This window comes from Asterias amurensis, chromosome 11, assembly GCF_032118995.1.
Source record: "Asterias amurensis chromosome 11, ASM3211899v1".
NCBI lineage: Eukaryota > Metazoa > Echinodermata > Asteroidea > Forcipulatida > Asteriidae > Asterias > Asterias amurensis.
The window spans coordinates 11,552,324-11,568,377 of record NC_092658.1 but is presented as its reverse complement, the minus strand read 5'-3'; the positions used below and the strand labels follow the sequence as shown (position 1 = coordinate 11,568,377).

At 42.2% G+C, this 16,054-nt stretch overlaps 1 protein-coding gene across 1 annotated transcript in view; it reads right to left on the bottom strand.

Annotated features, from left to right (window-relative positions):
• Positions 1–16,054, bottom strand: part of LOC139944617 (uncharacterized) — a 43,037-nt gene that overhangs the window by 12,926 nt on the left and 14,057 nt on the right. Inside the window, 14 exon segments of the mRNA XM_071941676.1 lie at positions 507–568; positions 950–1,187; positions 1,189–1,950; positions 2,351–2,814; positions 3,262–3,406; positions 3,899–3,996; positions 5,020–7,032; positions 7,351–8,048; positions 8,574–8,729; positions 9,920–9,946; positions 10,995–11,103; positions 12,012–12,099; positions 12,759–12,890; positions 15,929–15,974. Coding sequence (XP_071797777.1) covers positions 507–568; positions 950–1,187; positions 1,189–1,950; positions 2,351–2,814; positions 3,262–3,406; positions 3,899–3,996; positions 5,020–7,032; positions 7,351–8,032 — 4,464 coding nt within the window. The 5' untranslated portion in view covers positions 8,033–8,048; positions 8,574–8,729; positions 9,920–9,946; ... (2 more) ...; positions 12,759–12,890; positions 15,929–15,974.

Below are 16,054 nucleotides of genomic sequence, written 5' to 3'. Positions count from 1 at the left end.
TACCTGGGTCAAATTTTTAGAAGCTAGAAAATACTGTTTGACAAATTTCTTTGCTAAGAAAAATTTGAGTGGGACACCAGTCACAACAATGTAAACTAAATGTAATTTTGGCTGGTAAACCGTTTCTACTAAGCAACATCTTTCTGTGCTTAGCAGGTATTTGTGCCAACAGGCTTTATGAAATTGGGCCCTGAATGTCATAATAATAATAAAGTATGTCATCATGTCAGTGGCAAAATGTTGCATTTCCAAAAGCAACGTAAATAACAGTGGCTTCTTATAGTACATGTACTCAACGTCAGTGACGCCCACGGCACTCCAACATTTTTGTTATGCCAGGTATGTGGCCGGGCTATGCTTTTTAAGTATGAGACCATTTTCCTTTACATAGCACCATGTAATGGATTACAAGGTGCTGTGGTGCAATATGCTGCCAATCACACCCCCAAAACCAGGGTGAACCTCTTTAGGATAATTGCACCATGGTGAAAATGTTTGGGACTCACCTGTGGGGTCAGATTTCTTAGCACCAACCAATTACTAGGGCCGTCACTTCCAGACCAAGCTCCTAAAATGGACAAAAAAAACCACCCCAAACCAACAGTTATTAATAAAAGAATACTTGTTCATTTCCTCCACTTTCAAATAAACACACTACACAACAAATGTGTAAAAACAAGTTCCAATTGGGGATAAAAGTTTTTGAGAAAAACAGCAAACACAACAGTAAAACATGTTTGGCAGGGATTTAAACACATTAACACTTTCATATTTTGTGTTCTTAAATCAAGACATCAAAGAACTAATGTTTCCAAAAGCCAACTTCTCGCAGTTGTTCAGTTGGGAAAATTTGGATAAACAGTTAGTGCTAGTTTGAAGTTTACAAAAGGAGACTTTTCTACTGTCTTAATAGTATACGGCCGTAGAAGTAGAATTAATATTGACCAACCTGAGGTACTATTGGAACGGTCCCAGGAGCGGCCTGGGGCATTGTGGGAAGACGATGTCGGCCAGTCAGCATTCCGCGGTTGATCAGCTAAGCCTGGTGGAGGACGTGGAGGACGCTGATTAGAAGGCACATTCCAGTTAGGAGCGGAGGTGGGCTGGGAGAAGCCAGACACCTGGTCGTGGTAATTCCAGCTGGACTTCTTGAAGTTAGGGTTGCCGCTGTTGTTGCCGCCGCCGCCCCGACCAGTTGGCGTTGGATGGCGGCGGTTTCATCGGCTTGATCAGGATGCCAGAGATGTCGTCTCGTGGGCCGCCGCGATCGTTACGGTTCATACGGGTGTTCATGCCCACAGTCAGGCTGGAGCTGTTCAGAAGGTCGTTGTTGACACTTCCCGGGGTGGCATGGGGGTCATTTGCGACATCTTTGGTGCGGGGTTTCCAGGGCACACCTGGTTTGAACTCCAGTAGGTCAATCTCACTGTTGGATACAGGGAAGTTCCAGCCTGAATCAGAGAAGGTGGAGTCGGCACTGTGGGGCAGGCTATCAGTTTGGGTCGGTGAGTTGCTGCGGGACCATCCATCACTTCGGGATGACACGTCTGAGATGGATGCCATGGAGTCATTCCGTCCAGGATTTGGGAACAGATCGCTGGATGGTTTGCCAACGGCGCTGCCCAACGACTGACGCTGCTGAAAGAACTGCGACAGACGTGACTGCTGTGGCTCCTTCACTCCAAACTCTCCATTGTTGCCGCCTCCTTCACTGTTTGGGAACACTTCGGAGTCGCTGTGAACTTTACCACGAGGGAATGGGTGACGGGGCATACCACGCTGATTGGGTCCACCACCACCGGACTGGCTTAGTTGCTGCTGCAGAGCAAACAGACGTTGCACTATATCTGGCTGTTGATGGATGTTGATCTTACCAGAGCTATTCTGCTGCTGTTGGGCTTGGTATAGCTGCTGTGTCTGCTGCTGGATGCCCTGTAACAGTACCATGATCTGCAATACAAGAATACAGTCCTTCCGTATTAATGTGTTTTCACTTGGACATTTAACAGAAAACAAAGTCCCTTCTACCATACAAAAACAAGGAGATTTGTTAGGCTACTGTGATGCTATTTTTTAACAGTATTTGTTTTTGTTCGGCGAATTATGTGTGCATGCTTATTGGAAATGCATTTGTAGGCTTATTGGAAATGCATCAGCGGTTAGAAATTTTACGTAGTACAACAGCCTTGAAATAACACATGGAGGCCACAGTTGCCTTGCCCTCTCAAAGATGAAATTTCCAGGCCTGTTTTACACCAAACACAAACCCAGCAAAGAAATCATCTGATGAAAACAAAAATGCCCTTCCAAGAGAGAGAGATAACTCAACCATCCAACAGCAATAACTTACCTGTTGGTGAGTCAAAGGCTGCTGAAGCAGTTTCTGATTAATCAAACCAGCCTGGACAGCCAACTGCAAGAAGTTCTGCGCTTGCTGTTGTGACTGCTGCTGCTGCTGCTGTTGTTGCTGCATCATCTGTGGGTTGAACGGCCCACGGATGGGCTGGTTTGGCGGAGCAAACGGTGGGGCAAAGCCCTGCTGCTGTTGCTGCTGCTGCTGTGGCATGCCACCAAAGCGTTGCTGTTGCTGGTTCGGTGGGAAGCCGCCTCGTCCGATATTGCCAAAGCCTGGCTTGGGAGGCATGGCGTTGTTCATCATACCCGGATTTGACATTGGGGAAGGGGGCGGCAAGGGGCCATCGCCCATTCCGAATGGCTTGGGGCCGTCAGTGTGGTTATCCCCGCCCAGCATCATAGATCCCATTTCACGGACGAGATCTCCGGACTTGGATTCAGACATCTGTCTCAGTTCCACTGTTAATTCAAATGACACAATAAAAAGGAAAATACCACATTTGAGTTTCACACATTCCTGACAGTTTAAAGAAAAAAGCATTTTACAATTTCAGGTTAAATTTCTCTCACAAAATGAGATCACTTCCCTACTCCTTGACAAAACATTTTTACATGTGAAGAATACATCAAGAGCTTCAAACACATATCCAAAGCTTGGGGAAGAGATAAAGGAACACAAATAAGCAACTCTTTTCTTTTTGTGAAATGTCAAACAGAGGAAACCGCCATGCTTTTCATTTTTCTTTTATTTCTAAATAATGAGGAGAAAATATGGAGGTAATCAGCTATGAAGTGACATGCCTGGATAGATGATTAAATCTTTCTTTAAAATTAATTAATTTTTTTTAACAAACTTTATGAGGATATAAAAGAAGTAGGGACTTCCTACAAGCCATTACTACTTACTTAGGGCACTATCAAAGTTCATGTTGTGTTTGCGTAGCGCCATCTCTGCTTCGTCTTGGCGGTAACCTTGGTCCATCAGCCTCTTCAGTTTACTTATCCAATGGTTGGACTCCTTCTGACCAATGTTACTCATACCATTAGTTCCCTGAAATGAACAAAGGATTTAGGTTTATTTGTTAAAACCCTTAAATGTGGGAGTAACCCAAGGAATTCGAGAAAAGAAAAAAAACGCAGGAAGGTTCCACTAGTCACCCGGCTCCTCTGTCAGCAAGACATATGTACGCCTGCTACACAAATGAGATAGCTCCACTTTATCAGAGGGTTAATCTGAATAAGTCTGTATGTTAGTACAAATTTGTGAACAAAGTATTTTGATTGAAAATATTTTTCAGCACCGCCTCCCACCAAAAACTGCAACACAACTCTGTGAGGAATTGAATGTGATTGAATGTTGAGATTAACTAATAAATACCAGTGATGGATTAAAAAAAAGAACCTGCATCTTTAGAAACTCAAGGACCATCGTAAACACTTTTCCGGGTTAGCACTGATACTTGGCGTCAACACTGTCAAGCATAAAATGCAAAAGGCTACAGTAGATAACTGAGCTTGGAAACAATTTGAAAATGTCTCTTACCCTATTAGGAGGTCTCCTTCCTTTCAACCAGCTGCTGCTACTGACAGATGATTCACTACTCTGAGATTTGGCATCCCAGTCGTCATCTCCCCAGTGACCTATGGATGGAGAAGAGAAAACACCACTCTCATCAAACCAGGCCTGAAATTACACACAGGCCATGCCCTCCATTGCCCCTGGTGTTGGCCTTGGTGCCCTTCAGAGTTTCCCATTGTCTTTAAGATTTTCCAATGGAAGCACCCTTTGCAAAATGAAAATGGCCTTGCTCGTTCAATATGTTCAAAAATGCAGTTCCAGGGCTGTAAAAAGCCATATAATATACGAGTCCATTTTAAAATCCTTTCAGGCAGTGTGTTATCCTGTAGCCAGGAGAATTGCTCCATAAGCGTTATAAATCTTTAACCAAAAAGGGATAAACAAAAGTAAGCTTAAGTAGGGTCATAGATTGGTTTTAGTCAATGAAAGTTGATTGAAAAGCCGATTGATAAAGAAAGATAAAACAATAATCATGTGAGAACATTTCAGCTGAATAGTGTTTACTTGCTGAGAAAATAGCAAAACACTTTCACAGTATTTTCACAAGAATGTCAAAAATCCGTTCTCGTTTAGCAAGGCGAGAGGTGCTGTGGCCGCAGCATCCCCCAAAGGACACCAACCCTAGGAAATCTGACAAACGATTAATGCCTGAATTGATTCTCAGATTCAAATGTTTCGAGGTGAAAAACTATCCCAACCAATGGCAACCATATTACTTTGAAAGGAATCCTTTGTCAGTATAGTTGACATTAGTCAAGTAAGTTTTTATGGTCATTCCTTTTTTTGAGTACTTAAACCAATCTATGCTCCTACATTTATTGTCTGGCGTGCAGTTACACGTTGATGGTCAAAACATAATTCAAAAAATAAAATACATAATAAAAAAAAAGATTTGGTCAACATGTTCAGAAAAGTATCTTTAAATGTTTCAGAAAACGCATGTTTTTGGTCATACCTATTTGAGTAACCATGGCTGTCTCCTGTTGTAAATTGCAATATTGATTTTAAGTTTTAAGTTTGACCTTTCTTGTCATTTCAAACAAAGAGAAAGAGTAACTTAAAAAGCTTTGTAAATAGAGACTTACCGCCACCATTGCCACCATTGCCACCATTTCCACTCTCATTCCATCCAGATTGCATAGAGTCCTTGTCCTGAGTACTGCCACCAGTAGTACTACTACCCCAGGGGGTAGTGGAATCATCCCACTTGCTTCCTGCAGGCTTTGATGCTCCGTTCCTCCAAGCCCCTGTCCCAGTCTCAGGACCAGGAGCCTTGGCGCTGCTGTCGCCCCAGCCTGGTGCTGGGGTCTTGGGTTCCTGGGGCTCTCCCCAGCCAGTTGTGGTGGTCCCAGTGTCCGGTTTGGGCGGCACTGGGTTGGTACTCCCTTCTGGTGCAGTAGGTACGATGGGTGATGGAGGCACAGCCGTCCCATCCCCTTCGGCCTGTCCAGGTGGGGGAGTTTGCATAGTAGTACTGTTGGTGTCCTGATTGGCTGCTATACGCGCCAGGTTACGTCGGCCCTGAGCGGCAAGTCTTGCATTGTGCTCGCTTGAGTTTCCCCAGACAAAAGTTCCATCGTCTACTGGCATCTTACGGGTTGGTGTTGGAGAGGTGTTACCCCATCCAGTGGCCACGATGGTTGTTGGGATATCAGTTATGTCATTCCAGCCGCTAAGTTTCTCTGGCATCCTTGGAGGGGGATGATCCTGTGGAGGATTGGCTTGGTCATTGGACCAGGTACCCCAGGAGGAGCTTTCAGACTGAGGGCCATGAGGGTTGCCGCCACCATGGGGGGGCATACCACCAGGCGGGTTCCTCCAGCCCGAGGGATGACCTTGCCCTTGGCTTTCCCGGCGCTCCATTGGACCAGGTGGTTGTCTAGGCCACTGAGATGTAGGTCCAGGGCCCATTCCGCTGTTACCTCCCATTCCTCCGCTGCCACTCATTCCAATGTTGCCACCGAGTCCCATCCCATCTCCTCCTCTCATTCCTCCTCCGCTCATCCCATCTCCTCTCATTCCTCCTCCGCTCATCCCATCTCCTCCTCTCATTCCACCGCCTCCGCTCATTCCATCTCCTCCTCTCATCCCTTCTCCTCCTCTCATCCCACCTCCGCCACTCATTGCACTGTTGCCGACCATTCCGCTCATACCCATATTACCACCCATGCCAGGTCTCATACCGCCTCCGGGAATACCAGGGTTACCAGGATTACTCGGTGGAGCTCCCCAAGCAGGTTTGCGATCACCAGACCATGCAGACTGAGCAGGTGGATGAGCCACAGGCTGTGGAGGCTGAGGAGGCTGAGGAGGCTGTGGAGGCTGATCAGTTGGCGTCTTCGGCTTACCCCAGGCAGATGGTGGTGGAGGATTGGATCCCCAACCAGGAGTCGGTGGTGGAGCTGTCTGATTGGATCCCCATGCTGCGGTACCATTATCGATGGTCTTAGGCACTGAGTTACCCTTCACATCCCACTGGGTATCCTGGTTGATTGGCTTCTTTCCCCATCCTTCAACATTCCCCTCTGAGGGGGTCCCCCATCCACCAGACCCATTACCTCGGTTGTCTCCCCCACCCCAACCTGACGGGGTAGGAGGTTGTCTTTGACCACGTGATTCTGGTCCATCGTTGGGTATGCCAGCAGGGCCAGCAGGATTTGATCCCCATCCCGAAGTAGCAGGGCCAGCAACTGTGCTAGGGCTTGGCAAGGTACCCCATCCAGATGGCCCCGGAGATGTTGGGGTCTGGGCTGGATGCTGCTGACCGGCTTTCCCCCATTGGCCTCCCGGAGTGGCATTGTCTCTCCAGCCAGGTACAGCTGCACCCTCAGTAGAGTTGGTTGGCTGGCTAGGGTTGGGTTTTCCACCCCAGCCGGAGTTGGATGACTGAGATGGGGCAGCACCCCATCCTGGCGTCGAAGCAACTGAGGCAGAGGTTCGGGGCATCTCTCCCCATCCAGAGGTTGGTGTCTTGGGTTGCGTTCCCCAACCGCTGGAGCTAGCAGGAGTAGTGTTGCTGCTGCCCCATGAGGCTGTGCTTGATAGACCCAGCTGATCATTTCTGCTGGAAGTACTGGAAGCAGTGGTCCAAGAGGCACCTGAAGAGACAAATTTGTAATTCATTAACACAAGAATGAGAATCAGATAAGATGAAAAACTCTCAAATATCTCGCTATGTTTTGTTCAACAAAGAGCTATTTTTATTTGTCAAACGAAAGAATAGTTAAATCCAATAAAACAGCCCAAATTTGGTTCGAGTAAAAGCTGTATAAACATTTGTAGAACATAAAGTTTTCTGAATGTTATTTCTGTATACTTTTAAATATAAAAAGGTTAAAACCTTTTAAAAATTTAAAACCTTGAGAACCATCAAGCAACATTTTTAAGGAGTCAAACTTAATGATGAATTGTCTTACCATTAGCACTAGAGGCAGTGTTATTAGCACCTGCACCTTGTTCCTTACTGGGACCCCAACTTGATCCGCTAGTAGATACTGTGGTCGTGGGCAGCGGGCTGTCTGTTTGCATGCGTTCACCTTGTGCTTGTGTAGAAGGTGCCGATGGTTGTGTATCCATCCCGTTATTGGCTTCTTCGTTGTTGCTCCCGCTGCTGCCTGTCCAGCCAGACCTTGGCTCTTTCCTGTTCTCCCCGTCAGAGTTTGCGGTCGGGGCACCGCTGCTTCCCCAGACAGAGTTTCCGGTGGTGCCTGCAGGGAGAGCACTGCTTCCAGGGCCTGAAAAGAGACCCTGCTGAAATTGAGACCCCACAACGGAGTCTTTCCCGCTTTGCGACATGGCGGTGGTGGTGATGGAGCCCCATCCTGCTCCTGCCACTGTGCCAGTACTCCAGATGGAGTTGATCATGGGACCCCCGCTGCCGCTCTTAGAGCTGGTGCTGGTTGTCATATTGTGACCTTGGTCGTTACTTTGACTGGCAGCTGGCATGTTCGTGGTAGCGGTGGGGACACTGGAGGAAGAAGTGGTCTTGAGTTCGTTTTCAGTGGGGGTGGGACGGCTAGGTTCACGTTTGATAGCTGGCCAGGCCTCCATATCGTGTTCATCAACTACAATTCTTTGTTTAGCACTGGTTTGGTCCATGGACTAAGAGTAACATCTGTTAGAAAAAAAACCCAGAACATTTACTGAGTGAGTGTACCACACAAATAAATAAACATACTCCAATAATTAAAAAAAATGGATTTCTGTCACAAAAATGTCACAGACACAATTGGCAACCGGAGTCACAGGACTCATACTGGGTATAAAATGTAAACAAACCAAGCAAGTGTGGGTAGAAAAGCACTTCCGAATGCTTCTACAGTAGGTGCGCAAGAAGCCATGCTTGACCACGCACACTTGGCACGCTGCTTGGTTATTTTACATTGTCTGCTTCAAATCCGGCTGCGGCTAGATTTCCATTACATCATGCATTGAATGATAGTGCTTCCTTAATAGCAAGTCCTAGCCATGGTTGTAGCCGTCAATTTGAATACAGCTTTAGCCACTCTTCAAAGGTCTGTGCAAAATTTAATCTTATGATGATTACCTAAAAAGCTAGCTTCTCTAGGAACTACACAACTGATGTCTCTAATAGACAATGGGGGTTGGGAGGGCGAGGTACACAGCCAGTGGAACTCACCAGTAAAAAATGAGCTATGTGAATTGCCAATAGTGGAAGCACACTGACACCATACATTCACTGCTTGAGTTGACCACCAGGGTAGTCTGAATGCCTTGTCCCAATGGATTGGTGTCCTCTATGGCAGTTGATGGGCTTTGGCTTGTTAAGAATAATCTGAGGGGGTGATACAAGACTGGGCTTTAATTCTGGGCCAAAGGATGGGCTTTTCAATTGAGGTTGACTTGGGGGAGATGATTGTGGACCGCGGTGGCCTGATTTCTGTTTGCATGTATCTAGAAAACAAAATGCTGATTTTTTGTCTCATCACCAGGCAGACATAATAGGTTTGCATTCAGATGAAAGTTTCATCCTTGATATTAGCCAAAAACATCTTCGCCTTGGACATTTTTTAGAGCACTTGCCAGTGTAAGCACCATCTCTGAATAGTTCGGCTAGTGTGCATTAGCTGGTAGAGTAACAGTGAATGCTTGATATTTGCAGTAAATGCACAAGCGACAAAGAATGCGATGGAGGAAAATAGCAAAATTAAAGGAGTGATGACACAGTCTCCTTTCTGGCCGATAGTGTCCCTAAGATTGGAAGAATGCCAAGAGAAAAAAAGGGAAGAAAAAAGTTCTCAAGGTAAGCTTGAGTCATCAATATGAGTGACTGAGACCTCTTGTACAAGTACATGGCCGATGATATGGTATCATCTAATATTATGACTAAAGGGGGAATTTAGAAGCACCTGTTGTACATGTCTTTTGAGATATTAAAAACATCAGGAAAAATATTATCTCATTGGTAGCGTCAGCAGAAGTATTTAAAGATTTAGAACTAACTGCAACTGACACCTTGCGTTGGATAATACCTGTCTGCAGAGATCATAGATTATCAGGAGAATTTTAATTCTTTGGTATCATCCACTGAGGTGTTTAAGGAGCTAGAAACTGACGCTGAGATAGAAATTTCCAGAACAGTTTCTGCTTTACATCTAGGCATGCCATTTTCGTTTCATTTAGCACCCTTAAGTAAGCCTGGTTCATACTTCATGCGAAGCCAATTTGACGTGAATTTGACGTCACAACTCTCCTTTCGCAGCAATATTCGCAAGTGAGTTGAGCACAGTTGAACTACTGCAAATAATTCGTTTGTAACGTCAACATTCGCTTCGCATTCACATTTGCAGGAAGTATGAACCGGGCTTAATAAACCCAAATCAAAAACACCTCAAAATATAGAAAGTCTTAGTCTCTAGGAGACAGATACCATCGTCAGAATTCAAGTTATTCCATCAATCTATTGGCCTCTGTAAAAAATCAACATGCAGCTCAAATAAATTATTAATGTAGAAAATAACTCACCTTTGGTGTTCTTTGTTCTGTGAAAACCTGTGAACGAAACACAAAAATTACGAAAGTGAAATGTAAGCTGAGCTTGTCAAGTTTCTCTTTCATAAATAACTTGTAGAAACAAGTCATAGCTCTTACAAATCCAAACAAAAAGAGTCTTGGTGTATATTTAACATGTAGGTAAGCCTATTAAACAGAAATTAATAATCATAAAAACAATAATGTCAAAATAAGTGGAAAGGCCTACAGCAGCGATTGGAGATTTAGTTTTAACAATAAAAAGCATTACATGAAACAAAAGTTTGACACATAAATTCAAAGTGATTTACTAAGTCATCACAAATACATGTTGGGTACCATTTTGCACAAACAACTAATGAAATGTCACTAATAAATGTTCAAGCTTGTCAATAAGAGACTTATAAAAGGTGGTATAAACATAACATGCAAATAGAAGATAACTTGACATCTCTTAACAGAAACTAAGACCATAACCCCCCTGAATCCTTTTCATATCTTCTTTACTGAAATCATGAATTCAGAAGGACTATCAGTTGTACAAGTAGACCCCAATAATACACCATATGCAAAAGCGCCATCTTTAAAATATACTGCAATGAATCTGAAGGTAACCCAAGCACGGTTAAAAAATTAAATCAAGCTGCAAAGATGGTCGCCATGCGGTAGTTTACATGTTACAAGGCCAGGTTTTATAGTAGTGTAGTGCATTGCTTCGAAGTCATCACGCCTTGATGGTTGCCAGTATCGCTTGTACACATATATGTATCCACCCAGAATCTAAAGGGCTGATCGTGCACATTGACAAACGCTTAACAGAAACTAAAAGCTTTAAGACAATAACCCCACTATACCCATGTATATCCTCTATGCCGAAATGAAGGAATCAGAAGTATGAACAGTCAGGACATGCATATCAGCTATTGCTGATAAATTACTGAGACGGGCATTTCAATCTCATCCAGATCCAAGTATGTGGGGTGACGTAGGAGAAGAGCATATTAGAGGATTGGCATCACCTTTGGGCAAGAAGGCTTGGGGACTTAACCTCAAGAAATCTAAGACGTACCTTTACGAATATCAACTTGCTTTCCCTGTCCGTTTATAGACAGTCTATTTCACAGTGAGACCCTCACAGTGGTTCACTGCTTCTGAAATCGCAGCCTCATAAAACAGCACTAAAGCAGGAGGGAGAAAAAAAGACACCATTTTTACAACTCCTTTTAAGTCTGAAAGAGGGTTGCAGAAATTAGATTTGGCCTTAGGAAAAACTTTAGGAAAATGTATTTAGTACAGGGGCTGACCCACATGTACACATGGTTGGGCTGTGCTAGACTTTTCAGGCTATTTGATAGCAATTTTGTCTGCATTTTCTAAGGGCCCAAAATTTTCGGGAAAGACTAACGGCACTAGGTTTTTATTTTTAACCAGGAACAACTTTGGATTATCCTTAAAATTGCTATCAAATAGCCTGAAAAGTCTAACACAGCCCAACCATGGCTGTCGTTTCATCCATACAAATATTGACAAAATAATTTTGGAAATTATGCCTTGTAAAATCCCTCTCCCGGGGTTATTACGCACACGACCCCTCCCAATACCAGACTTATGTCTTGTGGTTGTACAAATGTAGCAAGAACGGACCATTGTTCATCATTATACATGTATCTGGCTCACTAGGAGGGAAGTCTGAGCATTCCCACATTCCAGCGAATCCCAAATGAGTACTTTCTGAATTTTTCTCACCTAACTACATAAAATCCTGGAACTACATGTAATTAAGAACATGTTTATAAAGTCAGGGTTTCATAGTAGCCAAGGTACTTTCAAAGGAAAATTATTGTTTGACTATGAGAAGCTCCTTAAAATAATATCGATTTACAAGCACAAAGTGTTGGTATTAAAATCCTGATAATAATAATGGAAATTTATACAGCGCCTATCCATGTAAACATGCTCCTGGGCGCTGAACAATTACAAGAAAACCTATTAAAATCCATACAGTTAAAACACCCAAAAGAAAATACTGATGTGAAATGGTTACTACATGTACATTAAATACCTTGGAATAGAAAGTTACACTCACCTAAAAATCTAACAGTTAAGGCTTTCAGTATGCACCATGTGCTTCTGAAACGTTAACTTTTGTGACTTCGTGCAGCACTATTCCTCTTCTGTAGAAAAGAGAAACAAAACAGGGAAATCTGTATGAAAAATGCGAACCACGTATTGGATATTATCAGTGACATGCAGGTGTCCACTTTAAATGACTCCAGATTCATTTGCATATGCTGCCACAGCTGGGTTCCGATAAATGGAGAAAAATAACATAATGTGTATACACAAAAGATGTCTGTACATTCAGCACTTCCAGGGTAGCACATCTGGATGTACAATGTACATCGAATTGGTGTTTCAAATATTCAAACCAGGGCCAAATGTCACATAGCTGCATCAGCCCAAAACAATTGTGCTTACTAGAATAAGGTTACCAATCAAATTAAAAAGTCAAATAAACCATATGTGACTGGTTCCCGGTTCCTTTGAGCTTAGCAACAACAAAATTCACACTTAAATTTGAGCCAGCTCTAAAAATTCGGCATTGCCATTTAAAAATTTGCTTTGTTACCCACCGCAAAATAAACTAATACATTTTCAGAATCTTCTTGATGAAAACTAAATTTAGTCTTTTCTGCTTTTGGAAAAAGTAAAAACCTTCAATATACACTTGTGAATCTAAAATTAAGGAGTTACAAATTTGGGTCTTTTAATCTTGAATGCTCATCTAATATTAAGACCCATACTTGGAAGACAGAAGCTCAACCTTGCTTACCTATAAGACATCAACAAATCTTGCATATACCTCCTTGTGAACGGAGGGAATAGTTTACATCGTCATCCTGTCCCAACTCACCGGTGTGGCAGCGGTGGGACCTTCGCAGAGGGACAATTGTCTTGCAATCAACTGCAAAAAACAAGAAAGGATCAAAAAGAAAACATTGTTAGTGAATTCTAAACTAGGAGTCTTCTTGTGCTTACTCTTTGAAAATTAATGCCGTAACTATGCAAGTTTGCGATGAACACGCAAGCTGGCAGCCTAATCTCCTTGCTAACATGTGAACATTTCATGCTTAGACTTAAGCAAACTAATATGTCTTATCCAGTCAGCATGAAAATGTGCTAACCGTAAAGAAGCGCAATGGAATTGGCATGTGGGCTTGTTTCATGGCTATCCTTCTCTTAGAATTTTGCTCTTATTACGAATCGTGGATAATTAAATGATAAACAGATCCATGGCATGGGTTGGGATTGCCATACCTTTTACCACTTTTTGTTTGTTTTTATTATTATCTGTACCATTGCATTCATATTATGAAAAAACAAATGTGCTTGCAGTGTAAACTAAAAGTTACATTAGCTGCCAATTATGAAGCAGATTTTCTTCTCTAGGTCTATTTATTTTAAAAACAAATTTGACAGCGGTTTTGCTTCAACAATATTAACAGTCTTTACAGACACTTTGACAGTACCCCTGTGGTTTATCTCCAGCGTACAACTATGCTTGTTAATTAAGATGTGCCTATCATCATCATCAAACCCAGCCATGCAGACAAATGAAGCCCAGTGTTTTACTATCAGTTTACTTTGGCTCTGCTGTACTTGTAAATGTACATTATCGTGTGTTAGTGCCAGTCCACGGGTGGGAGGGGGAGTGATTTTCAAGGCGCCAGGACTAAAATCAGACAACATTACAAATGGAATAAAATATAATAAATTACACTGGTATTTTATAATGCTGTTTATATATGTTTCCCAGTAGAGTTGCAACTGCATTAGAATACAGTCAGGACCAGGAAAACAATTATACAGAGCTGCTTCTAAGCTTCTTTTTTTAAAAACCTTACATGTTTCACTAACTCAAAATTAAATGTTACACTAATTTTCTCAGAAATTAAAGCATTTCAAGCAAAAATTATTTAAGTGAAAATTTTCAAACATGACCATCTTTGTACCATGAAGCTATGCACATGAATGTTTGAATTTTCAATCTGCCCAACATTGTGCACACCCAGTCAATAGCATCTTTTTCAAACAGCGCACAAATGTAATCATTCATCTACACAGTAAATTACATCATGTACTAAACATGCCTCCTAGACTTACTGTAAATAAACAGTACTTTAAAAAAACCGCACCTTCTCAAATGAACACTCTGGTTTATAACAATACTTACCCGAATCATCCGATGAGAATACATAATATGGTCAATTATACAAACATGAAAATGTCATAAATATTCAGGCCGTATCATCGGAAGGAAAATAAGTAAATAAAATTAGCGCATTCAATTAAATCAGCGCTGTAAGGAAAATGACCCTCTTCCCGAGCTTAGACAGTCAAGACATTTAAGAAGTTGCACTTCTACAGTGTGAGTCAGACTGCTTCTCTATCCCAGACACTGACATTCATTTCCTGTCTGGGCCGGAGAGGGGGAGAGGTGGAGTAAGAGACACAGAAGGAAGAAAATACGCAAGCAGGAATAGAAAAGGGTCGTGGCACACATACAGTATGTCAAGCACTGTTGCTTGCCGTAGGCCGTTAAGCCAAACAATGCATTCTCACCGCGATAAAAGGACATTTATTTTCAGTGTTGCTTTTTTTTTTTCATACTGAAGATTCTGACATGAAATATTCATGGCTGATTTCTGAACGGTTTGAAGAGCACATACACGTATCATGCACAATGCAAAGACTTGAAGCTGTAACTGTCATGCATTTGATTCCGATCAGGTATTCATACGTGAATGTTTTTATAAATTCTCCACAATGCACAGCCACGGTGGTTTTGTACCGATGAACTTGTACCCAATATTATTTTCAGACTTCCCCCTTTGCCCCTCTTCTCCTCTCTAGATTGAATTTGTAATTTAATTTATCAGAAGTCCGCAAAATGTTACATGTATCAGCAGAAGCGATTGTATACATAAAGGTGGGTTGTGTTGAGCACATTTTAATTTGTTGTATTTACTGACCCAATTCAACCAACATCATCAATTATAAACCTTACTCGAGTCATATTCCCCATGTGTTACTTCTGTACAGAGTGCTTCTAAAAGCGAAGCGTGCACAATTAGACCCTCAGAATAGCTTCACATGTATGTTTAAACCCCCAAATGGCAGACTGTACATGTGGCTGTGTGGTCGTCAGGGAAACTGTTTTTTTTTTTCAAGTCTCGATTTATTTGGTTGCATTGATTTCAATGGGACCGAAAACAAGATGGCTGCCCAATGATGATCAATAAAACATTTTTATCCATCCCATTCAGTAAGTCGAAGGTGGGTATCAACTATGTATCTCTGGCCGCAGCATTCGCGAACGGACACCACAAAAATTCAACCCTCTCTCAGAAATCTGAAAAACAATTCATACATCTCAAATTCAAATTTATTTTAGTGGGAAACAAATATTCAATTCATATTACTTATCCAAACCATATTACATTTTAATCTGAGGAAACGTTTCATGCATGAATCGTTTCACAGATTTCTGAGGGTTGGTGTTTGTTCAGGATTGCTGCGGCCAGCGTTGTGGTCCTACCCGCTATCACCTTGCAAGTAAATGTGGATGGATTTGACGTTCTTGTGACAATACCGTGTCAGTCTTATGCTTTTTTTTCTTCTCGGCAAGTTAACACTGTATTCACCTGAAACTTGTACAATGACTGTTTATATCTTTTTGAAAATTTTGCCTATAAATCGGCATTACGCTCACAAAAACCAATATATAATATAACCATAAATACCTTTAAGTCTTTGCGTATCTGTCAGGTAACATGAACACACACATACATTTTATATGCACATTATGTGTACATATGTCACTTTTAACCTTCATGTATGCCAATAAAGATACTAACCGATTCATTAGGCCTGAACGATTTACAGTATATACACTGTACCTACAAAACATTTCCTGTATGTTTAAAACATCTGCATACTTACTTTTTCTATCAACTGGATAAACATTCTTGAAATTGCAAAAATACACCTGCAAAGAAAGAAACGAGAGAGAGAGACAAATAAGACTCATTCATACTACAAGAAGTTGTTTTGAAAATCAAGATTCCT